At 41.1% G+C, this 27,415-nt stretch overlaps 1 protein-coding gene across 1 annotated transcript; it reads left to right on the top strand.

Moving 5' to 3' along the window:
* Nucleotides 1-276: 276 nt before the first annotated feature.
* LOC122916437 (N-acetylneuraminic acid phosphatase) lies at nt 277-11,543 on the top strand. Its single transcript, XM_044263838.1, has 2 exons — nt 277-434; nt 9,241-11,543. Exons 1-2 carry the CDS (start codon nt 345-347, stop codon nt 9,895-9,897), a joined length of 747 nt encoding a protein of 248 aa, XP_044119773.1. The 5' UTR covers nt 277-344; the 3' UTR covers nt 9,898-11,543.
* The last annotated feature ends 15,872 nt before the right edge of the window (nt 11,544-27,415 follow it).

The following is a 27,415-nucleotide window of genomic DNA, read 5'->3' as shown; positions in this document are numbered from 1 at the left end:
GGGGCAGGAGGGCAACACGGAAAGAGATAAGCAGAAAGCAGCTACGAAGGAAAACAGCGTACCTAATCACCCCCAAACTCAGAGAGCTCAGATAACCACTCGCCCGCCGACGAGGGTGTGACTACATAGCACCCGACTGACCCTTCGGAGTCTCGCGGCATGTAGCTGTTCTCAGATGCACTGATATGAGACATCTCGCGGGAGTTCCTTTGGCAGCGCCGAAGGGTCAGGTGACCTCACGGCTCCGCCCCCGTTTTCCTTGCCCGCGGTCCCGCTTCACGCATGCGTGGGCGGCGCCGGCTGTGGCGAGTTGGAGTGGGGGGCGAGCGAGCCCGCCTGGCGGGATGGTGCTGTACCGGGTGCGGGCGGTTTTCTTCGATTTGGACAACACGCTCATCGACACTGCCGGGGCGAGTAGAAAAGGCATGTTGGAGGTAACGTCCCAACTTCCCCGGTCCTTCTTTGGGCAGGGTCAGCGCGCCCAACCCATATTGCGCGCTTTCCTATCCTCTTGGTGTCCTCCCACTCCCGACCTTCCCACTGCCGAGTCCATCGACACCGCGTCTGGGGCTGGGTCATCCCGGAGGCACTGGATTCTCGTCCTTTAAGACCCATCGCGTTCGGGAAGGAGCGGGAAAGAAGGACGAGTGGGCAGGGGGAACTGGTTGGGGAGACTGCTTTCCCTTGCGCCCGGAGGCTTGGGTTACCTGCCTGGCTACGCCCAGATCTGGGAAGCTGGATTCTGGAAGTTGTTTCCACCTGTGGCACCCGGAAAGACGTCGTTAAAACTGCCACGGTGGCAGAGTTGCCCACAAACATAGACGGTCAACTGACTTTTTGCCTGGACAGGTTCCGACCTGCTAGGCGAGCGTGGCGCCAGGCTCTCCGTGGTTGGCCTCTCCACACTGCGTGGTCTTAGGCAGATCTTTGAGGAGACCCGGGAAGTTACACAACTGTCAGTGGCGAGCCTGGGCTTAATTGACTCCAGAAAATTTCTCCGCAGAAATTCACCTCCAGTCTCTCTGCTGTGGGTGTGACCCTTAGATTTCTGAGGTTACATTCACAGTCCGTGCTTGCACAGAGCACTCCTTTCATGAGGCATTACCCAGCAGCATCCTCTCCTTTCCGTACCCACAGATGCTGAATCAGACTTCTTTAAGTCCCACATCCACCCCTGCTTTCTTTTCTACCTGCAGGTCTAAGAAGAAAACCAAAGATTATCAGATGTGAAAACCCACTTTCAAAAGCTAATCCTTCCAACCCTGAGAGTCCCAACCTCTTCATGCTTCATTAGCTAGGTATTGACTCTCTGACCCTTTTTTTTTTTTTCTTTTTTCTTTCTTTTTTTTTTTTGCCCCGAAGGTGGGGTTTAGACTGGGTGACCTCAAGACCATGAGATCAAGACCAGACCCCAGAGTCTTGGCTTACCTGACCGGGCAGCATAGGTGCCCCAGGTTTTGACTCCCTCGTCTTCATCCTCTTTCTTGGTGCATTCCATTCCTGCATATTCAGGTTTGTCCCATGCTTCAAAAAATAAAAAAAGAAGCCTCTCTGGAACCCTTCATCCTTCGCTAGATGGTATCTGTCTCCCTTGAGGGCTTTGGGGTTTTTTTGTTGTTGTTAATTTAAGTTGAAGTTAGTTAGCATATAGTGCATTATTGGTTTCAGGGACTCATCAGTTGCATGTAATACCCACAGCTCATTACATCAGGTGCCCTCCTTCATGCCCATCACCCATTACATCATCCCCCACCCGCCTTCCCTCCAGCCACCTCAAGATTGTTCCTAGAGTTAAGAGGCTCTTACGGTTGCCTCCCTCCCCGTTTTTATCTTATTTTTCCTTTCCATCCCCTATGTTCATCTGTTTTGTTTCTTAAATTCCATGCATGAGTGAAATCATGTGATATTTGTCTTTCTCTGACTTATTTCACTTAGCATAATACCGTCTAGTTCCATCCATGTTGTTGCAAATGTCAAGATTTCATTCTTTTTGGAGATATACACATACACACACAGACATATATATATATATATATATATATATATATATACCAGGTCTTCTTTATCCATTTATCCATCGATGGACATCTGGGCTCTTTCCATAGTTTGCCTTTTATGGTCATTGCTGCTATAAACATTGGGGTGCAGGTGCCCCTTCCAATCATTATGTTTGTATCCTTTGGATAAATACTTCGGTACAATTGCTGGGTCATAGAGTAGCTCCATTTTCAACTTTTTGAGGAATCTCTATACTGTTTTCCAAGAAGGCTATACCAGCTTGCATTCCTACTAGCAGTGTAAGAGGGTTCCTCTTTGCATCATCACCAAGATCTGTCCTTTCCTGACTTGTTCATTTTAGCCATTCTGACCAGTGTGAAGTGGTACTTCATTGTGGTTTTGATTTGTATCTCCCTGATCTCGAGTGATATTGAGCATTTTTTCATGCATCTGTTAGCCATTTTTTTTTTTTTTTTTTTGAGAAAAGTCTGTTCATGTCTTCTGCCCATTTCTTGGCTGAATTATTTGGTTTCGGGGTGTTGAATTTGATAAGTTCTTTATAGATTTTGGATAGTAGACCTTTATCTGATATTTATTTGCAAATATTTCTTCCCATTCTGTTGGTTGTCTTTTGGTTTTGTCCACTGTTTACTTTGCTCTGCAAAAACTTTTTATCTTGGGGTGCCTGGGTGGCTCAGTTGGTTAAACATCTGCCTTCAGTCATGGTCAGGTCATGATCCCAGGGTCCTGGGATCAAGCCCTGAATTGGGCTCCCTGCCCAGCAGAGAACCTCCTTCTCCTTCTCCCTCTGCTGCTCCCCCTGCTTGTGCTCTGTGTCTCTCTGTCAAATAAATAAAATGTAAAAAAAAAAAAGTTTTTCCTTGTCTGAGGAAAGCATCAGCATCCTAGAGAGTGATTGGAAAGCAGGAGCTTTGAGTCAGTGCACTAAGTTTTACCTCTAGATTTCCAGCCTACCTGCAGGTCCTGGGACATAGTCGCAGCCTCCAGCCCAGCTGTCTCTGAGTGGCTGCCCCACAACCCACATTCTTCTATCATGCCCATTTCTCCTGCCTAAAGGGGTTTTGTGCAATTCAATAGTTTTTCCATAAACTGACCTTGTATTAGTAGAGGCTTTAGGAGATTCTCGTTAGACACCAAAGCTCTGAACAGTTTTTTTCCCTCAATTCTAACCCAAAGATTTATGTACCTTAATAATTTAATCAAATTTGTGGATGGCTTCTTCCCATTTCCTATTCGGTATTCTTAGTCCTAGGTTAGCTTTACATCTCAGACTGATATACATCAGTCCAATAAAATATGAAATAACCATGCTGAAAAACACAAACGAAAAACTTATCTTGATGGAAGTCCCAATAGTTTATTTTTGCTTTTGTTTCCCTTGCGTCTGTGGATGTGTCTAGCAAGAAGTCAAAGATGCTGAGGTCAAAGAGGTTGCTGCCTGTGTTCTCTAGTCTTTTGATGGTTTCCTGTCACATATTTAGGTCTTTAGTCTATTTTGAATTTATTTTTGTATGTGGTGTAAGAAAGTGGTCCAGTTTCATTCTGCATGTGGCTGTCCCAATTTTCCCAACACCATTTGTTGAAGAGACTATCTTTTTTCCATTGGATATTCTTCCCTGCTTTGTGGAAGATTAATTGACCATAGAGTTGAGGATGTGTTTCTGGATCCTCTGTTCTGTTCCATTTATCTGTGTGTCTGATTTTGTGTTGACAGCAATGTTTTTTGAAAGAAATCTATATACATTATTTCCATGTCTCCACCTTTATTTATTCCTGAATCCCTTGACATATAGCCTCTCTCCGTGCTACTTAATGAAATGGGCTTGCCCGGCCATTACACACTTCTCAAATTGCCAAAATCAATGGACATTTTAAGTCTGTATTAATGGCTTTGCTGAGGCATTCCATACTATTGACTGTCCCCTTCCCCTTGATCTTGACCTTGACCTCATGGGCACCACTCTGTACTGTATTGCCTCCAGTTTCTTCAGCTGCCTTGTGTGTTCTTGGCAGGCCAAGCCCAATATGTTGCAAATAAATCCTTGGTTTAGGCCAAATCATGCTATAGCCTAGAGTTCATGTGTTAAAATCAGGCATTTGAGTTTGAATCACAGCTCTCCAATACCTAGCTGAAAATGTCTGAACAAGTTCCCTAACCACTCTAAATCTTAAATCCTTATTTAAAAATGTGAATGGTGATATTAGTCCTCAGTGTCCTTATCAGGTTTAATTGAATGCATGGTAAGTGTAGCATCCAAGTGTACACTTGTTAAGTTGTACCATCTACCGTGTCCACCCAGTCTGTCCCCTTCCTGCATATCCACCCCCACTGCCCTTATCTTGCTTAAAGGTGGACTTGTCTGTCACCTAGCTATTGCTGTGGTGGTGTCTCCAAGCTTACTGTGTCCAATTTATCCTCCACAGTCCTACCAGAGTGAAATTTCTGAAAAGAAGTCAGATTGTATTTCTCCCTAGTGTGTATACCAAACTCCCTTATACCAACACTGTATTTTGTTCAAGATATTTTATAATGTACTTATCAAAGGAAATTACAATTAGTTTTTGCAACTCAGATGCCTGCAACTTAATAGCTTCCTAAGAGAAAACAAACTGTCTTGGTCATATTCATTTGATACATGGTAAATATTTAATGAATAATGAATGGATGGGTGGATAAAATTCCAGGTCTACAGACTTGGTTCTCTTGTCACCTCCCTTAAAAACATCCTATTAAACAAACAGAATTGAGTTGTGTGCTTTTGACTATACAAGGAGTGCCTTTTTTTTTTTTTAAGATTTTATTTATTTGACAGAGAGATCACAAGTAGATAAGAGAGGCAGGCAGAGAGAGAGGTTGAAGCAGGCTCCCTGCTGAGCAGAGAGCCTGATGTGGGGCTCGATCCCAGGACCCTGAGAACCTGACCTGAAGGCAAAGGCTTAGCCCACTGAGCCACCCAGGTTCTCCTATACAAGGAGTGCTTTATCACATTAGAATACAGCACCATCTGAGGCACCTGGGTGGCTCAGTCAGTTAAGCGTTTGCCTTCAGCTCAGGTCATAATCTCGGGATCCTAGGGCTGAGCCTTGCATCAGCCACCCTACTTCAGCGAGGAGCCTGCTTCTCCCTCTGCACCTCCCCCTGCTCATGTTTTCTCTCTTTCTCTCTCAAATAAACTATTAAAATCTAAAAGAAAAAAAAAAGAATACAACACTATCCATAACTATTAACCAATTCAAAAGTAACATACCAAAGGGAGGAAAGATCTAGTCATTGCCTTGTGCTTGGGAAGAAGGAGCCATATACTAACTCTATATATCTGTTTCATTTTTTTTCATCTTCTGGAAAAGTTATTTCTGTCTACCTTCTTCAGGCCTTTCTTTCAGAGTCACTACCTAAGAGGAAGCTGTCCACAGAAATTTGGGGTTTCTCAGTGAACAGAGCAGAAACGATAGCTGCATTTGCGAGTTTACTTTCTAGTGTTGGTTGACCGTGAACATAATACATCAAATGTATATTTATTTATAAGTATGTTTGGAAAAGTGGAGAGGAGAATGAATTGCAGTTTTAAATAGGTTGATCAGGAAGTCACATAGAGTAAATGATGTTTGAAGAAAGACTTGGACTAAAAATAACATAAGCGCTGCTTGAATTGTTAAGCTGTATGTAGGCAGTCATATTCTGTGAGAATGTATTTTTTAAGCTTTTATTTTTCATTTATTTTAGAGAGAGTGAGTGCAAGCACAGGAAGGGGCAGAGGGAGAGAGAATCACAAACAGACCCCACACTGAGCATGGAGCCTGACATGAGGCTCTGTCCCAAGACCCCAAGATCACAACCTGAGCTGAAATCAAGAGTCAAGATGCCCACCAACTGAGCCATCCAGGTGTCCCCATGAGCACGTATTTTTAACTCAGTTTTATTTGGAATTCAGCTACTTCATATCATATCATAGTGTTATAATATTACATAGTTCCTACACTAGCCCTGAAAGAGTATTTAAATCACAATTAGCTAAAAACTAGAACTGATGATAGTAACTTTAATTCTGGGTCCAGACAGCAGGTTAGAAGGATACAGTTTCCTTTCTTTATGGGTTAAGCTGAGACTTAAATAGAGTTTTGAAGTAGAAACTTGAGTTTATCTTATCTACAAGTTGATTTCCCCTCTCCCCCCTTCACTGTCCTAGGGCCCTTTTCTTTAGGCCAATAGGTACCTCATGGGTTTAATTGTGCTCAGAATCCTTTTCAAGCCTGCCTTACCCCTTGCACAAAATATCTTCAGACCACCAAGTTAGAGATCATTGTCCCCCACCCCCAATTCTACGAAAATTCCTGTTTTCTCAGTACAGGGGTTAGGATTGTTTATACTAGTAAAAATATGAACTAATTTAAGTTAGGTGTTTTTTGTTTTTACTGAAGTATAGCTGATACACAATGTTACATTAGTTTCAGGTGTACAACAGTGATTCAGTAGGTGTTATTTCTGTTATAATAATATGTAAATGGCTGATAAGCTTTTTCCCCAAATATGTTAATATTAAAATGCTACTTGGGGGCACCAGAGTGGCCCAGTCGTTAAACGTCTGCCTTCAGTTCAGATCATGATCCCAGGGTCCTGGGATCGAGCCCCACATTGGGCTCCCTGCTCAGCTGGGAGCCTGCTTGTCCTTCTCCCTCTACTGTTCTCCCTGCTTGTGTGCTTGCTTTCTCTGTCAAATAAATAAAATCTTTCTTTTAAAATGCTGCTTGTGATCCCAAATGAATCTGTAATTAGATGCTGTGTGAAAAAATGAGAAAGTTAATTCAGAGGATATAATGAGAAGGAATTTCAAAACTTGAAAGTGGTATGCTATACCTTTACAAGACTTTCCCTTTAAGGTGAGCTAATTCTGTTTTTTTCAGAGCCCTAAGAACATGCGAAATGAATTGCCAGTTGCAGTAACAGAAAATTGGACATTTATTGAGAGCTCCTTGCTTGCTAACTATGAGCCAGCTCCTATTTAAGCTTAAGCACTGTGGATTTCTAGAGGCCTGTGTTCTTCTGTTGTGTAACAATAGGTTTGCTAAAACTTTAGGATGACCTTCCATCATAGCTCAAGAGTAATTCAACTGACATTGTTAGAAAAGATGATGACATTAGCACAGAGGCTGTAAAAGCTCAGTTTGTTAATTTAACTTTGCCTCCCCCTAAAATTCTTAGGAATGATATCTTTTCGTTGAAGTAATAAGACTTTTCTTAATTATTGCATTTTTTTGAAGAGCACAAATAGCCTGAACAACATTTACTTTTGATGTGATTATTATACTTTGAAGGAAGAAAAATGTGTCTGTTAATTTCTTTCCCCTTTTCAGTAGGTGAGTTGAGCATCTGGTGTGAGTAGCATACTACTTGTTCCCTGTATAGTTTAGGGCAACACTTTTTAATTTATTTGACCTCTTTGCTCCAACAGCAGACAGTTTTTAGTCTCAACTGTGTACATTACACTCATCATCCAAAGATCCAAATTTGTCTTGGTATTGTCAACTTTCCCCAGATGTCCGTAAGGTAGGGACTTAAAATTCAGGTAGTCCATTTGGGAGGTGGTCCTTACAAGTGCTGTAAAAGAGTGGTGGGATCATACAAGGAAGAGAGGGAGTCTAATAAATGAGTAAGTTACTAGTGTGAACAGTTGGGGAACTCTTGGGAGACAGCATGCAGAGCATGCTTCAGTTGTCTCTCCCAAGGGAAAAGAAAGCTGGGATATTAATCTACCAATTTCTGCTACTCATTAGTTGAGGCCTGCTTCCAGGGTAAAACTTCAGCCCCAGCTTGTGTGCGTGGCTGCTCCCGTGGTCAAATAAAACCCTTAGTTACTTACAGTATGAAGCCCAATTGGCATTACAGTATTACTTATGGTATAAAGCCATTAACATGTATGGGAACAGTAGATTAGATTAGATTAGATTGAAGGCCTTTTACTAACCAGTTGCAAACAGACTCTCCAGCCTGATCTTTTAGGATCCCCCCTCACATGCCTTCCATTTCAGTCTGAAATAGGCTTCTCACCTTTCCCAGTTCTCAAAATTCCAAGCTCTGTATCTTTGTTCTTGTTATTCCTTCTGTCTAGAATGATTTCATTCTCTTCCTATGCCTACCCTACAGACTTGGTAACACGTTAGTTTATATGTTACTTTGGCTATGAAGTCGTATCCAATAACCCTGTGGAGTGACTTGTTCTTACTTTTATTTCCACTATTGTTTACATGACTGTTACAGTACTCAACCCAGCATTTATAGTGGTTGCATCCCTCTTTATTTACCCCAGCAGATAATGTCATGAGGGCAACGGACCCAGTCTCCACTGCCTAAGCACATGTGCTTTGGAAGTAGGCAAGTGTGGATTTAAATCCCAGTTTAGGCAAATTATTTAACAGTTCTGAATTTCCATTTCCTTATCTCAAAAAGGGGAGTCCTTGCAGAGTTGTAGAGAAGTTAGAAATAATATATGTGAGCATTAGGCACTATGCTTGCCACATTAGGGTCTCAGTAAATATTAAGAGAGGCCAAATGGAAAAGAAGATAATAAAAGCCAAGATAAAAAGTTGGGGAACACGAGAGGGAGCATGTAATTCTGATGACAGAGTCAGAATCAGTGTAACAGTGGGTGACTCAGAACTCTAGGTTTGGAAGAAGAACTGTGTCATTAAATTGCTGAAATCACAGCGGGTTCTTCATTCTATTAGAATTGAATACATGTTTTTAAAAGTGTCCTAATAGGTCCCATTTTATATGGTGGTCAGTTTAGACCTTCATAACATAAAATGGATGTAGGTAAAGGATTGGATGAACCAATGTTATTTCTGGGAAGAGTCTATATAATGGTTGTGGTGAAATTAAAATGTTTTACTAAATTTCAACCAAATTTTATTTCTGTTTCTTCATAACCAGGATGGAAGGTGGCAGACTGCCAAATAAAGGGTTTTTATGACCTATAGCTGAAGATACTTAGAATAGAAATTGGTCAGAAAATATGAATGAGTTGTGTGGAGAGATTGGGAGATCTTCCCTCTGATGTTCTTTGAAAATGAGACCAATTCCCACCAGAAATGGTGTAATAGTAGAGCTGCCTTAAGGCAGGCACGTGGAGTTGGAATTTCTACCCAGGGGTTATAGGTACATGGTTTCTCAGGGTATGACTATAAAAGACCTGAAATGTGTTAATGGAGTTGTTCTTTTTTTAGGTGATAAAGCTCTTACAATCAAAATACCATTACAAAGAAGAGGCTGAAACCATTTGTGACAAGGTTCAAGTTAAACTTAGCAAGGAATGTTTTCATCCTTCCAGTACATGCATTACTGACCTAAGGACTTTACACTGGGAAGAAGCAATCCAGGAAACGAAGGGTGGTGCGGCCAATAGGAAATTGGCTGAAGAATGTTATTTCCTGTGGAAATCTACACGTTTACAGCATATGATACTAGCAGAAGATGTCAAAGCCATGCTTACTGAACTTCGAAAGGAGGTCCGCCTACTTTTATTAACAAATGGAGACCGACAGACCCAGAGGGAGAAGATTGAGGCTTGTGCCTGCCAGTCCTATTTTGACGCTATCGTTGTAGGTGGGGAGCAGAAAGAAGAGAAACCAGCACCTTCCATATTTTATTACTGCTGTGATCTCCTCGGAGTACAGCCTGGGGACTGTGTGATGGTTGGTGACACACTAGAAACTGATATACAAGGAGGCCTTAATGCAGGGCTGAAAGCAACAGTCTGGATAAATAAAAATGGAATAATGCCACTGAAGTCATCCCCCATGCCACATTATATAGTTTCTTCTGTGCTGGAGTTACCTGCTCTCTTACAAAGTATAGATTGTACAGTCAGTATGTCAGCTTAAAGCACATAAAAGGGCATGATTATGTATTTTAGGCTCAAATTACAGGTTTTGAACTAAGAAAAGTTAAGGCATTCCATTTAAGACCCATTTCTAAGAATATTTTTACTTATGACTTAATAACCAGCCACTGACTGGTATTTATATCTGGAAGTCCAGAGTACATTAGTTAATACAAGTTAACTTTTAATAGTATAATCCAGAAAACTTGAGGAAATATGTTATTTGTTAATCTGTGCTTGAGGTTTTTAAAAAATTATTTCATTAATCTTGTGGCATCTTGGATCTATGAAGATACTAGCAAGATAGCTTGTATTTGTATGCACAAATACAGGTTTTTATGTTGTCTTAAAAATAGATATTTTTTTAAATAGATAATCTAAAACATATATAATAGAGATTTATCAGAATTAGATCTGATTAATAGGAAATAAGTGCTAAGTCACATGCCAATCAAGGCATTCCATAATGAAATTATTTTGCATATTTTTAAAAAAATACATATACCATATTTTTGCCTACTTTGAATATATACATTCTTTTATGAATCCAGCTTTTCTTCATGACCTTTTTTGGGGGGCCGTGGGTAATTTTCCTATGGTGTATACATGACAAAGAGATTTTTCCACTAAAAAAGCTGTTAAAGTCATGTGGTGCTCCTTTTCCATGACATTTTCACATAGTGAAAATGCACATAGTGAAAAGTGCACAAGAGTGCACTTGTAGGTTCTTACTGGTCTTTCCCTCTTGCAGAAGTATTTTTATAATCTTTTCCCACATACACATTATGGTTCAGGGGACTGAACTCTCTGGCTGGCATAAGTCTAAGTCACATGGCAACAAAAGTCATTTTCCTTCTGTGGATACCTCAGAGGAGCAATCTAACCATGTAGCACTCCCATAAATTCTGTCTTAACTGAATACTTTCACCCATACAATGAAAGCTAATTAAAAATTATGTTTTGCTATGAAATAATTTCAGGGTGCCATTCTAATATAATTTAAATGGCTCTTGGTGTTAACCATCTGCCTTACGTCCCCTGTTTTTCAAATTTTAGGAAGGATATCCTCTCACAATTTCTATATCCAACACAGTGTTTGTTCACTTTGAGCTTATTAATTAATGACTAAGGCATCTTGCAACTAGAAAACTTTTTCTAGGCCGTGAAGCTAGACAGTGTCATGTCTTCACCAACTTGGAATAAAATGACTAATTAAGGAAAAAATAAAATATGATTTGGGTTGGTTTTGGGCAGGTTTTTTTTTTTTTAACTTTTGTATAAGAAGCTACAAATGTAAAATATTAGACTGTTAGAATATGTATAGCTATGACTCCTTTAAATATCGTATGATTATGATACTTAGATTCTGGAGTATGCCTATCCTTAACTTAGTTCTTTAACTCCTGCCTATTGCCAAGAACAAGATTCTCTGCTTTTGTGCAAATGTCCTGTTGTATTTACTTTTCACTCTTAATTTTTAAAACTGTGACTGTACCCTTGACAGTCCCAGGGTGTTGTTGCTATGAAGCTAAACATTTGTGAACAGGGTATGTTTGTGTATAGTTCCAGGCATAGTGCTCTTGTAGCCTTGATTTTATTTTAGCTATTTAAAAATTATTAAATTGGAAGATCTAGGCAGAAAAGTAATTACATGTGTGGTTTCTCTAATAGATTGGTGTGTGATGCTGAGGGTTTGTCGTTTTAGCTATCCCACAGGGTGGATGTAGGCAGTGTCACATTGACTCTCCTAACTGGAGAAGGTTCATTGCTTCTAGATCATAGTGACAGATCTCTGCAAGACAGTTCCTAGAATGTCAAATGAGCAATTCTTCAGCCAAAGTTGGAGGGGGGATATAAGTTGTTTCCTTTTTCTCCTGGTTTACATTCAGTACATGCAGTAATGCAATATTGCATTCCATTTGCATCTTTCCTTGGAGAAAAACTTAGTGGTCTTCTACGTTCCAAGTGGAATGTTACAGAAGATAGTAAGAAATCTTGAAATAGACCTATGATTTTATTAATAATGTTTTTAGAATATAATACTCCTCAAGATTAAAAAAATGATGTAGTGAGAGTGTCTTATCATCTTAATTTTTTTCAGCTTTCCATATTGGTGTGCTCTACAAAGCCCTAAATTCTCAATTGTCCAGGGGCTCTCCCAAGCACCAGCTATAGAGGAAGGCCTAGAGTAGACACATAGAACATTGCACCTGGAATACTAACACAAAAGTGAATGTGTTCTTATTCCATATACACATGTAAGCCATTGATGCACAAACATGTTAGCTCTGATAGTGACCAGGACCCAGTGGATGTTCAGTAAGTATTACAGGAAAGGGTTTTTATAGTTACAAAGGTACTTCGTTTAGCACTTTCAGGCTTCTTTGTAACCTACAATAAGAAACAGTTTCCATCACCACCAGTGAAACACATATATTAATAGTGAATACTGGGGGCACCTCGGTGGCTCAGTCAGTTAAGTGTTTGCCTTTGGCTCAGGTCATGATCCCAGCGTCCTGGGATGGAGTCCTACATTGGGCTTCCTGCTTAGTGGGGTGTCTACTTCTGCCACGGCCCCTCCCCCTACTCGTGCATGAATGCACTCGCTCTCTCTCTCTCTCTCTTACATAAATCTGCTTATAGTGAAAATATTAGTTACTATATATTAAATACAGTTTTACATACTTAAAACTGAGGCAAGTTTTTTTTTCCAATTTATTTATTTTCAGAAAAACAGTATTCATTATTTTTTCACCACACCCAGTGCTCCATGCAAGCCGTGCCCTCTATAATACCCACCACCTGGTACCCCAACCTCCCACCCGCCCGCCACTTCAAACGCCTCAGATTGTTTTTCAGAGTCCATAGTCTCTCATGGTTCACCTCCTCTTCCAATTTACCCAAAAGCACATACCCTCCCCAATGTCCATAACCCTACCCCCCTTCTCCCAACCCCCCACCCCCCCAGTAACCCACAGTTTGTTTCGTGAGATTAAGAGTCACTTATGGTTTGTCTCGCTCCCTATCCCATCTTGTTTCATGGATTCTTCTTCTACCCACTTAAGCCCCCATGTTGCATCACCACTTCCTCATATCAGGGAGATCATATGATAGTTGTCTTTCTCCGCTTGACTTATTTCGCTAAGCATGATACGCTCTAGTTCCATCCATGTTGTCGCAAATGGCAAGATTTCGTTTCTTTTGATGGCTGCATAGTATTCCATTGTGTATATATACCACATCTTCTTGATCCATTCATCTGTTGATGGACATCTAGGTTCTTTCCATAGTTTGGCTATTGTGGACATTGCTGCTATAAACATTCGAGTGCACGTGCCCCTTTGGATCACTACGTTTGTATCTTTAGGGTAAATACCCAGTAGTGCAATTGCTGGGTCATAGGGCAGTTCTATTTTCAACATTTTGAGGAACCTCCATGCTGTTTTCCAGACTGGTTGCACCAGCTTGCATACCCACCAACAGTGTAGGAGGGTTCCCCTTTCTCCGCATCCTCGCCAGCATCTGTCATTTCCTGACTTGTTGATTTTAGCCATTCTGACTGGTGTGAGGTGATATCTCATTGTGGTTTTGATTTGTATTTCCCTGATGCTGAGTGATATGGAGCACTTTTTCAACTTTGGCTTTCTTTTTCAATATCCCTTTGGCTATTCGAGGTCTTTTCTGGTTCCATATAAATTTTAGGATTATTTGTTCCATTTCTTTGAAAAAGATGGATGGTGCTTTGATAGGAATTGCATTAAATGTGTAGATTGCTTTAGGTAGCGTAGACATTTTCACAATATTTATTCTTCCAATCCAGGAGCATGGAACATTTTTCCATTTCTTTGTGTGTTCCTCAATTTCTTTCATGAGTACTTTATAGTTTTCTGAGTATAGATTCTGTGCCTCTTTGGTTAGGTTTATTCCTAGGTATCTTATGGTTTGGGGTGCAATTGTAAATGGGATTGACTCCTTAATTTCTCTTTCTTCTGTCTTGTTGTTGGTGTAGAGAAATGCAACTGATTTCTGTGCATTGATCTTATATCCTGACACTTTACTGAATTCCTGTACAAGTACTAGCAGTTTTGGAGTGGAGTCTTTTGGGTTTTCCACATAGAGTATCATATCATCTGCGAAGAGTAATAATTTGACTTCTTCTTTGCCGATTTGGATGCCTTTAATTTCCTTTTGTTGTCTGATTGCTGAGGCTAGGACTTCTAGTACTATGTTGAATAGCAGTGGTGATAATGGACATCCCTGCCGTGTTCCTGACCTTAGTGGAAAAGCTTTCAGTTTTCCTCCATTGAGAATGATATTTGCAGTGGGTTTTTCATAGATGGCTTTGATGATATTGAGGTATGTGCCCTCTATCCCTACACTTTGAAGAGTTTTGATCAGGAAGGGATGCTGTACTTTGTCAAATGCTTTTTCAGCATCTATTGAGAGTATCATATGGTTCTTGTTCTTTCTTTTATTGATGTGTTGTATCACATTGACTGATTTGCGGATGTTGAACCAACCTTGCAGCCCTGGGAAAAATCCCACTTGGTCGTGGTGAATAATCCTTTTAATGTACTGTTAAATCCTATTGGCTAGTATTTTGGTGAGAATTTTTGCATCTGTGTTCTTCAAGGATATTGGTCTATAGCTCTCTTTTTTGATGGGATCCTTGTCTGGTTTTGGGATCAAGGTGATGCTGGCCTCATAAAATGAGTTTGGAAGTTTTCCTTCCATTTCTATTTTTTGGAACAGTTTCAGGAGAATAGGAATTAGTTCTTCTTTAAATGTTTGGTAGAATTCCCCCGGGAAGCCGTCTGGCCCTGGGCTTTTGTTTGTTTGGAGATTTTTTTTTTTTTTTTAAGATTTTATTTAATGACTGTTTCAATCTCCTTACTGGTTATGGGTCTGTTCAGGCTTTCTATTTCTTCCTGGTTCAGTTGTGGTAGTTTATATGTTTCTAGGAATGCATCCATTTCTTCCAGATTGTCAAATTTGTTGGCGTAGAGTTGCTCATAGTATGTTCTTATAATAGTTTGTATTTCTTTGGTGTTAGTTGTGATCTTTCCTCTTTCATTCATGATTTTATTTATTTGGGTCCTTTCTCTTTTCTTTTTGATAAGTCTGGCCAGGGGTTTATCAATTTTATTAATTCTTTCAAAGAACCAGCTCCTAGTTTGGTTGATTTGTTCTATTGTTTTTTTGGTTTCTATTTCATTGATTTCTGCTCTGATCTTTATGATTTCTCTTCTCCTGCTGGGCTTAGGGTTTCTTTCTTGTTCTTTCTCCAGCTCCTTTAGGTGTAGGGTTAGGTTGTGTACCTGAGACCTTTCTTGTTTCTTGATAAAAGCTTGTACCGCTATATATTTTCCTCTCAGGACTGCCTTTGTTGTGTCCCACAGATTTTGAACCGTTGTATTTTCATTATCATTTGTTTCCATGATTTTTTTCAATTCTTCTTTAATTTCCCGGTTTACCCATTCATTCTTTAGAAGGATGCTGTTTAGTCTCCATGTATTTGGGTTCTTTCCAAACTTCCTCTTGTGGTTGAGTTCTAGCTTCAGAGCATTGTGGTCTTAAAATATGCAGGGAATGATCCCAATCTTTTGATACCGGTTGAGTTCTGATTTAGGACCGAGGATGTGATCTATTCTGGAGAATGTTCCATGTGCACTAGAGAAGAATGTGTATTCTGTTGCTTTGGGATGAAATGTTCTGAATATATCTGTGATGTCCATCTGGTCCAGTGTATCATTTAAGGCCTTTATTTCCCTGTTGCTCTTTTGCTTGGATGATCAGTCCATTTCAGTGAGGGGAGTGTTAAAGTCCCCTACTATTATTGTATTATTGTTGATGTGTTTCTCTGATTTTGTTATTAATTGGTTTATATAGTTGGCTGCGCCCACGTTGGGGGCATAGATATTTAAAATTGTTAGATCTTCTTGTTGGACAGACCCTTTGAGTATGATATAGTGTCCTTCCTCATCTCTTATTATAGTCTTTGGCTTAAAATCTAATGGATCTGATATAAGGATTGCCACTCCTGCTTTTTTCTGCTGTCCATTAGCATGGTAAATTCTTTTCCATCCCCTCACTTTAAATCTGGAGGTGTCTTCGGGCTTAAAATGAGTTTCTTGTAGGCAACATATAGATGGGTTTTGTTTTTTTATCCATTCTGATACCCTGTGTCTTTTGATTGGGGCATTTAGCCCATTAACATTCAGGGTAACTATTGAGAGATATGATTTTAGTGCCATTGTATTGCCTGTAAGGTGACTGTTACTGTGTATTGTCTCTGTTCCTTTCTGTCCTACCACTTGTAGGCTCTCTCTTTTCTTAGAGGACCCCTTTCAGTATTTCCTGTAGAGCTGGTTTGGTGTTTGCAAATTCTTTCAGTTTTTGTTCGTCCTGGAAGCTTTTAATCTCTCCTTCTATTTTCAATGATAGCCTAACTGGATATAGTATTCTTGGCTGCATGTTTTTCTCGTTTAGTGCTCTGAAAATATCATGCCAGCTCTTTCTGGCCTGCCAGGTCTCTGTGGATAAGTCAGCTGCCAATCTAATACTGTTACCATTGTATGTTACAGACTTCTTTTCCCAGGCTGCTTTCAGGATTTTCTCTTTGTCACTAAGGCTTGTAAATTTTACTATTAGGTGACGGGGTGTGGGCCTTTTCTTATTGATTTTGAGGGGCGTTCTCTGAACCTCCTGAATTTTGATGCTCGTTCCCTTTGCCATATTGGGGAAATTCTCCCCAATAATTCTCTCCAGTATACCTTCTGCTCCCCTCTCTCTTTCTTCTTCTTCTGGAATCCCAATTATTCTAATGTTGTTTCGTCTTATGGTGTCACTTATCTCTCAAATTCTCCCCTCATGCTCCAGTAGCTGTTTGTCCCTCTTTTGCTCAGCTTCTTTATTCTCTGTCATTTGGTCTTCTATATCGCTAATTCTTTCTTCTGCCTCATTTATCCTAGCAGTGAGAGCCTCCAATTTTGATTGTACCTTATTAATAGCTTTTTTGATTTTAACTTGGTTAGATTTTAGTTCTTTTATTTCTCCAGAGAGGGCTTTTATATCTCTGGAGAGGGTTTCTCTAATATCTTCCATGCCTTTTTCAAGCCCAGCTAGAACCTTGAGAATTGTCATTTTGAACTCTATATCTGACATATTACCAATGTCTGTATTGATTAGGTCCCTAGCCTTCGGTACTGCCTCTTGTTCTTTTTTTTGTTGTGAATTTTTCTGCCTTGTCATTTTGTCCAGCTAAGAGTATATGAAGGAGCAAGTAAAATACTAAAAGGGTGGCAACAATCCCAGGAAAATATGCTTTAACCAAATCAGAAGAGATCCCAAATTGAGGCAAGTTTTTTAAAACTGCTTGCCATACATGATCAGTTTTTTCACTCCATATTTTTAAATTAGGGAATATATTCACCTTTGGACAATTACCATTTGTGGTACACAAGTCAAAAGAATGAAAAGGTGAACTGCAAAGTCTTATCTCTTTCCAGAGGTCCACCACTCATATAGTCCACTGCTGTGAGCAACTTCCTGTGTATCTGCTTATATAGGTACATAGGACTATACAGAATTTCTCTAATTTAGGCAGGTTTTTTATTTCTGCTTTTCAGTTTTAGGGGTGAAAAATGGTCTTTCTAAGATAGTGACTGAAAAAGAAAGTCCTAAAACTTCTGTTTAAGTCTTTCATGTTTGGAACATATACCTTTATGGTCTACCATCCACTGTCAGTCTTATTAACATCATCAATAGAAGAGATGGTTCCATTGTCACTCACTTTGAGGGGGGAAGGTCAGCACTGTTGTGGAGCCCTTGCCCTGCTCCACTCTGATGGGTTTCCTTCAACTTGCTGCATATTACCATCCTCATGACTCCCTTTGCCTCTTACATTCAATTTCCTGGTTTTGTCCTGCATGTTTCTATGTTTCATTTGTTCCCTGTTTTTGGTGACATGCCTCCTTGAGTAGGTTTTTTAAATGTGTGAGAGGTCCAGTGTTTAAGATCGTAAGTGTCTGAAAATGCCTTTACTCTTCTCCCATAATTGATAGTTAACAGCATGCATTTGGATATCATTTTCATTTGGAATTTCAAAAGCATTGCTTGTGGTCTTCTAGTAGCCGTACTTATGTGACCAGTTTTGTTGTTTTGTTTTGTTTTTATGGACCTCCTCAATGGACCTTCTGCTTTGTTTAAATCTTTTCTTTCCTATTTTTCTGTCTGTTACTTTGTTCCACTTCGGGGGAGACTTCTTCAACTACATCTTGTAGTCCTATTGATTTTTTTCCCCAGCTAATTGTATTTTTCCCAGAAATTCTTGGTATTCATGAATAAGAGAGGAGAGATGAAGATGCTGACTGGAATCTTTGTCAAGTGGGGGGCTTGTCAACTTGGAGGCCCCTTTACTGTAGGGTATCTGGGTAGGCTGTTCATTGGAGAAGCCCTGAGATCACGGTTTTAAGCTCTTTGCTTTTGGTTGGTCTGATTTCCTAGAGCATTTCGCAGTCTCCTAACTGAAGGGTAGAGGTCTGATGTCAGCACCTAGGAACTGAGTGGGAAAGAGGTGCAGAGGGAGGTATTTCTATGGTAACTTAATATCTGTTTCTGGTTGTAATTGAGCCCAATTACATGTGATATTTCCCAGTTTAGATATCCTCTGTCTTACTGTCCAGAGTAGCATCCCAACTTCTGTCGAGTTAGGACTTCATGGTGGGGTGGGGGCAGGGATTGTATTTTGAACACCTTTCACTCATCCTCCCTTAATTCAACTCCCCATCACCCTTTTCCTTCAGGCCTGAGGTATCTGGTAGTGTTGGTGCCTAAATTTTTGAAGGAATCTACTATGTACCTCATGGTTTCTCAGCTCTTCCCACTGTTGGTTCTGACTCAGCTTTCCTTGGTCTGCTAAATTATTTGCCACTTGTCCACATGTTTCCAGCTTTCAAAATTTTGTTGATGCCTGTTTTTCAAGGGGGTAAGGGGTATGTATGTTCAGATTCCTTTACTATGATTTAGTTGAGTTTGGGGTAGAAACAATATTAGATGTGTATTTCCTTGTATAGTGATACAGAAGATGTTTTCTATTTCATGTTTAATGTAGGTCAAGACCACAAAACCAGTCCTGTGCCCCATAGTCATTACCCACAGCTTAAGAAATGCTGTCCATTTGAGGTGGAGATTTACAGTATGCCTAATTATTTACATAAGCTCAGTAAGAACAGTGAGTGTGATCATATAGACCTTTTAGAATCTGCTTTGCTGGAACTTTTTATAAGGAATCTCTAGGTTGAACTTTTAGTATCCTCTCCGGGCCAGAAGCCAAGCCATGTACTTGCCATCAGACATGCCTGCAATACCAGTCGACTTGGGTGAATTCTTCTTTCTGAGGCTTTGCACCTACCAAGGAGTAACATTCTTTACTCACCTGGTGAGGCTGCTGGGAATTCTGTAAGCAAGGTATCAGGCCAACAGTTCCAAAGGGTTTTACTGCTCCAGGTTTCATAAAGTCAACCTTAGTTCCTTTAAACTGTCTGGTCATATCTGAGTCTTTTCAAATATGACATTCCAGTCAAAGCCTTGGTAAAATAACCAGTTTCCAATAGTGTCCTGTTACAAGGAGAACAGATTCTTATTGAACTTATGCAAATGACTGATTGCCATGAAAGAAAGAATACTTAATGAGCCCTTTTGGTTTCAGAGGGTTCAGATAGAAAAATCGAATGCCTTGATTCATTTGCAAATAAATATTTTTCCATTTCTGTAAGTCACAGATATCTTAAGGAAAAAATATTAGAAAACCAGCAATGTTTAAAATAACCGATACGACACTATAATCTTTTAGTTCATTTAGTCCCATATTACTTTCCATGTTGCTAATTCTGGTTTAGTCAGATTGCAGCTTTTACTTCTGGAAATTCTTACCCGTTTCCGTTCCAGGATTTTAATATATTAAAGACCTGTATTTGTCCTGAAAGTCTCCCATATGAAGTTCCTCTTGTGGGGAAGGGGCAGGTTCAATCTAAGTTTACTGCATAAACAACAAAATGGCTCGCTCTGGCTAAGTAGGCCCTTACAATATGAAAACTAAGGAACTTAATGGGAAATAAGTGTAACCAGTGTAACTGGTACTGTGTAACCAGTACGCCAAACAAGATGACACCAAAATGTAATCAAAATGAAACTTTTTCCTGTCACCTGTCAATACTGTTTCCTGTCAATATTATTCTTTTAATATTGACCCATGTGGGAGAAGCTTTCTCCTGCCAGTGGATGAAGATTTGATTGAAACTCCTCCAGGCTTTTCTGTTCATTCCTAGGAAATAGTCCTCTGATCACTTTAAGTCACAAACAATCTTGATTCAGATGTGTAAATGGATCCTCCCTGTGGGATAAAGTACAGTTTTCTTCTGCATTCATCTGCTCCTGAGCAGAGGGGAGGCATGGGAGGTGGACAGGGGGTTTCTCACTTACAGTCTGCTGCCATTCTGAGTTAGCTCCACAGCCTGAAGGTACAGCAGGCTTTCACACCTCACTACTAATGAAGTTCTAGAACCTAGGTGAGGTTCGGTGGGCTGAGGTCTGGAGCTGATGACCAAGAAAGAATTCTTGAGACATCTTTGGTGCAAAATGGTGGTTTATTAAAGCATGGGGACAGGACCCATGGGCAGGAAGAGCTGCTGCCCCGGGTTGTGAGAGATGGCAAGTTATGTACCTTGCAATTGGGGGAAGCTGAGAGGAAGTGAGGTTTCAATGGAGCTTTCATATGCTAAAGAGGGCCTACAAGGTGCCAGGATACCAGAGGCCTTGTTACTAGATCAATGTTGTCCTTTGGCCAGCCATTAACATCAAGATAGTTGGGAGATTCTTGGTGGGATGTCACAATCCTGCTATAAGTGTCTTTGTTAGTGAGATTTAGGTTCAGAAGAGATTTAACTATATTTACATTTACTTCTACCTCAGCCTCCTTCAGTTTTGTTTATGGAGGGGAGGGTGACATTAGGGCTTGAGAAACTGAGTTATTTGCCTCTGGAAATTGTGCTTTTTTAAAAAAGATTTTATTTATTTATTTGACAGACAGAGATCACAAATAGGCAGAGAGACAGGCAGAGAGAGAGGAGGAAGCAGGCTCCCTGCTGAGCAGAGAGCCCGATGTGGGGCTTGATCCCAGGACCCTGAGCTGAAGGCAGAGGCTTTAACCCACTGAGCCACCCAGGCACCCCTGGAAATTGTGCTATTGATAAAGTAACTTCTTTGTAGATCTCTAGGACATTTGTAAACCAAGGGAGACTCCTGTCTTGCAGGATTGTGATCTCTGCAAGTTAACTCTTTTTTTCTTATGGCAGTCAGGGGTGCCTGAGGAATGCTACACATATTACTGAGGGGGAGCGGATGGAGAGGGTGTGCAAGGTGCCAGCTTTTGCTTTGTCCTCAGTCAGCCTCCTGCTCCCTCATCACTACCATGTGGGAACTCATGGAAGCTTTTCAGAATCCCTGCTGGACTCTTGCAGCTGCTGCCTCTGGTCCCCTTCTCCAGTAGGCTGCCCCACTGGCCCCATTTCTCTGACAGACCTCTCCACCACTGTCACCAGTGACATTCCCTTCCTTTCCCAGGCACTGCTCATGGAGAGGGTTCTAAGCCTCTCTCCCATGTCCTTGCCGCACTGTCAGTGAGAAGTAGGTTATATCCACCCACAGCTCTCTGCTGTCTATGGCTTCCTTGCCACAACCCCTTGACTTGACTGCTTTCTGCAGGAAATGCATGTCACCCTCTTTGAGTTTTACCACTGCATCTCACTCTCCGGGTTTGAGGTTAAGGGGTTTTTTCCTCTACCACCCCCTAATGGGACTTGGGCTACAGAATCTTTCTCCACAAAAACTCCATTATTCCCTTCCACCTCCAGCTCCACTTTGTTTGTAAATTGGGTAGGGGGAACTCAGTCAAGAAACAAGCACTGGACTAACTACCTTGAATACTCTATCAGGAAGCCTCACACAAAGTTTGGTATCTGATGTCTGCTGCTTAGATCACAGCTTTGGTTTTGACATCCTTGTACATAAGCAAGGCATTCAGTACAAAATGGAACACTTCCTAGAAGAATGTCAGGTAAGGGAGTAACTGTGTAGTAGCCATGAATCTTAAGCTAGGTATTGAAGGAAGCAAAATACCTGCTCTGGGTAAAGGACGGTGAGAACAACATTTCAGTTTAACAGAAACTTATTGGAACCCTATTGAGTGCCAGGACTTCTAGGTCTACAAAAAAGAAAAGTGACAAGCCTCGTTGGAGAAAGGGGTCTGAGTAGAGATCGTGAAAAATGAAATTTGGATATGTAGGATAAACAGTCAAAAGCAGGCTGTGAATATGAGGCTTGGAGTATGGAGAAAATTGCCGTCAACATGGTAGAAAAGGAGGTGGTGAGGCTTATGTGTATGTGTTTATGAATTTGTGTACATGAGTGTAACGGGGTGCATGACAGGCATGGGTATGGGGTGAAAATATATGTGTGAGTACATGTAGGCATGTGTCTGAAGTAGGTTGGGTATGTATAGTGTATGTGTGCATATCTGCAGAATGGGTATATGTGTGCGTGTATAGTGAGGTCTCTTGTGGGGAGCACTTATAGAGAATTGTGTGGGTGAATGTGCATGGCTTTGTGTTTGGGAGTGTGTGCACAATGGGCTGTGTGCATGTGTATATGCAAGTAGTAGGGTGTATGTAATGGTGGGATTTGCATGTATGCAGTGAGATTGCATGTAAATAGAATTTGTGTAGGGGTGTGTGTGAGTACTATATATGCTGAGTACTGTGGTGTACATATTTGAAGTTGTATGTGTAATGTGTATGTGTGTGTGTGATTAATGGATGTTTGTGAGTAGTGAGGCATATATGTAGTATAAGGTATTTAGTGAAATTATGTGTGAGTGGTTGGGTGTTTATGTAGTGGGGTCATGTGTGTGAGGAGTGGGATTGCATATATGGGTGTTGTAAGGGCCTGTTTAGCCAGAGCGAGCCATTTTGTTGTTTATGCAGTAAACTTAGATTGACCCTGCCCCCCCTCCCGAGGAACTTACTTAGAAACAAGTCTGGGAAACCAGAAAAAATATGACTGAACAGCCCCTGATAACAGAGCCCATATACCAGGATGTGTCAGGTCAGGGGGAGGTAACAGAGCCCAGAATACAGGGATGAGCCAAGCCAGATGGAGACATCCAATCAGATAAGCACCTCCTAACCACCCAAGAATGTGGGTCCTGCCTTTGGGCACCAATTCTGACCAGAGTGATAGGCTAGTTCAAATAACTACCATAGGGTGAATTGTAATTCAAGTGACCACCTGTGTGTGGCCAGCCTCAACCACATGGCCTTTATTCTATAAAAGTTAGTCTGTGAGGCTGGGAGGGGTCGCCTCTTTGCAAGAGATGGCCCTGGCTGGTCAGTTTGATTCTCGATGCTTGGCACGAAATAAAGCTTTGCTTGACCTTCGCTTTTTATCAGTCTCGCTCCTTTGACCATGGACCCAACAGTGTGAGTAATTAGTATTTGTGTGCTTGATGGGGTCATCTGTAGTGGGATTGTGTGTTGGATCTGTGGGTGGTGTGGGATATGCCTAGTGGGGTGTGAATGTATACTTACTGTGTGTGTGAGTGGTTAGGTGTCAGTATGTGCAGTGTTGTTGTGTTAATAGGGTGTATGTGTGTAGTGGTGACCAAATAAAAACAATGTGAAAAGCAGACCCTTTTATTGGGGTAAAAACATGGTGAAAGGCTGGGAATCTCATTTAAGATGAAGACCAGTTGTTTCTTTCCTAATTCTTTCCTCCAAACCACCAAAGATCCTTCATAGAGGAGTTCCTATCCTTGACCTCTTCTCTGACTCCTCTGAGTGGTCAGTTGGCAGCCACCAAATGAGCCCAGTGTGCAAGCTGGATTCTTTGTAAAACTTGGGACTCAGAGGCTCTGGTTTGGGAGTTGTCCTCTAAAATGCCCATGGGGGCCAGATCCACCTGAGGATGAGCCAAAGGGGTCAGTGCGAGGGCATGGAAGTGGTGTGAAGTGACCACAGGAAGGCCTGTCACCAAGCCAAACAAAACAGGTCTGAGGCAAAACCACGGAGCTCCTGCCTTGTGAACTCAGCACATTCCACTTCTGTTGAGTGAACTTCTAAAAGGGCAAATGAGATAAAGCCATAGAGAAATAGAAGGTGGGTCTGTGGAGATGGACAAGAAATAGAAGGAAGTGGGTGCCTAAGGTGAAGGACAGTGAGGGGCCTGGAGATGAGGAGGGGTGTTGTTGGACTAAATTGTGTCCCACCCCTCAAATTCATATGTTGAGGCCTTACACCTAATGTAATTGCAGTTGAAGATAATATATTTAAAGGGGTAACAAATGTTAAATGAGGTTGAACATGTGGGACCCTAATCCAGTAGGACTGGTGTCCTTATAATAAGTTGAGATACCAGGGATGCATAAAAAAAGGAACCTCCAGTCAGCAAGTCAAGGAAAGGGGCCTCAGGAGAAACCAAATTTGCTAAACCTTAACTGGACCTCCAGCTCCAGAATGGGAGACAATAAGTTTCTGTTACCTGAGCTACACATCTGGGCTATTTTGTTATGATAACCTGAGAAAACTCATACAAGAGGAAAGAGCTGTGATGCCTTTGCAAGACTTGGTTGCATTTTACCCTTCAGCCAACAAATATTTGAGCCGTACACATATACCCCACATGTTGAGTAAGTGCGTAGTGGGTGCTCTAGGTACTGAGTCTACATCAGGGAAGCAAAAGAGCCCAGCCCTGTTTCCATGGATTTTAAAGGTCAAAGGATGTGTGATGCCTCATGGAACCTCTCAGGATATTCCCTTTGCTATTAAAGGGGATATTAAAATTAAAATTAAAATCCTATCCATGAATAGGATTACAGACTCCCAGTGATTCCTGCGCAGACAGTAGCCTAGAGGTCTTGAACTGCTTCTGGACATTCTGTCCAGTGGACCACTGGGGCTTGGTTCTTCACACCATGTGAGGTAAATATAAATCCTCTTCAGGGGCCAGAATCAGCCCTGGGTTCTGGGCCTATCAAGATCCTTTGCTACAGGCAATCACACATGTTCTTAAATAGGAATTATATTCCAAATTAGGAAATTGCAAGATCAAACCAAAAAATAATACATTGAAAGGAAGACTGTAACTGTAAAGATGAAAATTTTAAAAAGACTTTAGCAAAACAGAAAAAAAAAACTAAAAAGGAGGGGAAAAAAGAAAAATAAAAGGGAAAAAAAGCAAATATGATCAGACAATTGAAGAGAATAGAGCCACACACTAGATTCTGGGTGTATTTTGGTCTGTTAGAAGAAACTGCATCCCCAAATTGTGAAAACAGTAGAATTTAGGGGCACCCGGGTGGTGCAGTGGGTTAAAGCCTCTGCCTTTGGCTCAGGTCATGATCCCAGTGTCCTGGTATTTAAGCACTGCATTGTGCTCCCTGCTCAGCAGGGAGCCTGTTTCCCCCTTTCTCTCCCTGCCTGCCTCTCTGCCTACTTGTGATCTCTGTCTGTCAATTAATAAATAAAATCTTTAAAAAATAAAAATCATTTTTAAAAAGTCAGTAGAATTTATATATATACAAAAATAAAACTAAATGCAATGAAAGGATAGGATATAACTGTAAGAATGAAGATTTTTAAAAGATTTTAACAAAAGAGTTGGTTAAAAAACTGGTTGAAAAGGAAAGAGAAAATAATTAAAATTGAAAGAGTAAAATTTTTTTCATGAGAAAAAAAATCCATGGATTCTATATGCTATATTCCCCTAGTGCTGGAGTTTTGCCATTCTCTTTGCTTGGTAAACTTGGTCTTGGCCGGATGCTCTTGCTGATCTTCTGGGGGAGGCGGCCTGTAGCATTGATTCTCAAGTCTCTTTGCCCCAGGCAGAATTATACTGCCCTTGCCAGGTGTCAGGCTAAGCAATCTGCTCTGGATTGCTCTCTGTAGCTTTTGTTCTCTGAAGGCTTTCCACACAGCTTTAGAGGATGAGAATGAAAATGGTGGACTCCCAGTGTCTGGCCAGGAGCTGAGAGCTTGGAGCCCCACTCCTCAGTGCACCCTTGGAGAAAAGCAGTCAATCACTCCTGTCTCCCTGGTCTCTGCACTCCAAGATCACCCAGCCTATGACTGGGCATTTCTGTCTCAGCCAGGTGACCCCGTTTTGAGTCTCCAAACCCTGCAGATTCCTGCGGTACATTCTGGTGCCACTTCCCCAGGATGAGGAAGGGGAGTCTCACAGTTCTACTGCTCATTGGGTCCCTGCTCTGAGAAGAGTGGTCTGATTCTGCCATGAGTCACAAGTTATAGCAACCCTGAGCAAAAAATCCACTCCTGGGCTCACTGATTGAGCTAGTTTCCCCACTCCAATGCCTGGGAACTAGGCACCCCTAGTCTTCCTATGACCCCCAAGGATCCTGAGACCACACTGTCCCACGTAGGATTTCACCACCTGAGAACCTTTCAGTCAGGGACATCCCTCATTGGAGTAGACTTCTAAAAGTTCTGATTTTGCACTGCACTGCTATATCACTTTCCAGGAGCCAGCTGGCCAGTGTGTGTGTGTGTGTGTGTGTGTGTGTTTCTTTCTTTACAAATTCTGAGATGCAATCTCTTCTAACAAACTGACCAATATACACTCAGGATGAAGTATATTGCTCTGTTCTGTTCACCTGTCTGTTTATATTCCTTTTTTTATCTTAATTTTCATTTTTATAGTTATATTCTATACTTTCATTGTTTTTAATTTTTTATACATATATAAGTTTTCTTTTCTTAAAATGTTGAGATCTAGTTTTCTAACAAGCAGACCAAAATACACACAGGATCCACTGTATTGCTATGTTCTGTTCATAGGTCTGATTTTATCCGCCCCCCCTCCCAGTATCGGGTCTTTTCTGGATTGATTAGTATATATTTCTCTGGGGTCATTCTTGCATTTTAGTATTTTGTTCTCTCATTCATCTATTCATCTCTAGACAGAATGACAAGACAAAAAATTCATCTCAAAAAAGAGAACAAGAGGCAGTACTGGAAGAGGGGCAAGATGGCAGAGAAGTAGGAGACTCTGTTTCAACCAGTCATATAAACTGAGCTAAATATCTTGCAGAACACTCTGAATACCCAGGAAATCAGCCTGAGATGTAAGATTATATACTTCGGGATCTCTACGGGGACAGAAGACATCAGTGGAGTGATAAAACAGAGTGGGAACTCGCAGAATGATACTGGAGGATGGGGGGTAGATAGCCACCAGAAGCAATCCATTGGAAAGTAATATCCCAAAACAAAAGTGCCCTGTGGTTGAGGACCGGCATTAATAAGGAGTCTGGTTAAAAGCACTTAAAAAAAGCAAAAGATCTTAAGGGGCAACTGGTGGAAATGGGAGGTCACAGGCACAGGCCTAGGCACACAGATTCAGGATGGCAACTGCCAGCGACCACCTGAGACAGAGAGAGTGTGGCAGAGCCT

This window comes from Neovison vison, chromosome 8 (assembly GCF_020171115.1).
Source record: "Neovison vison isolate M4711 chromosome 8, ASM_NN_V1, whole genome shotgun sequence".
Classification (NCBI taxonomy): domain Eukaryota; kingdom Metazoa; phylum Chordata; class Mammalia; order Carnivora; family Mustelidae; genus Neogale; species Neogale vison.
This window is presented reverse-complemented; position numbering and strand designations above follow the sequence as displayed.

Excerpts from the sequence above, each read along its gene's own strand:
- LOC122916437 (XM_044263838.1), top strand. The coding sequence starts at position 345 with ATGGTGCTGTACCGGGTGCGGGCGGTTTTCTTCGATTTGGACAACACG. Across the intron at positions 435-9,240 it reads GTAGAAAAGGCATGTTGGAG|GTGATAAAGCTCTTACAATC; the intron begins GTAACGTCCCAA and ends TTCTTTTTTTAG.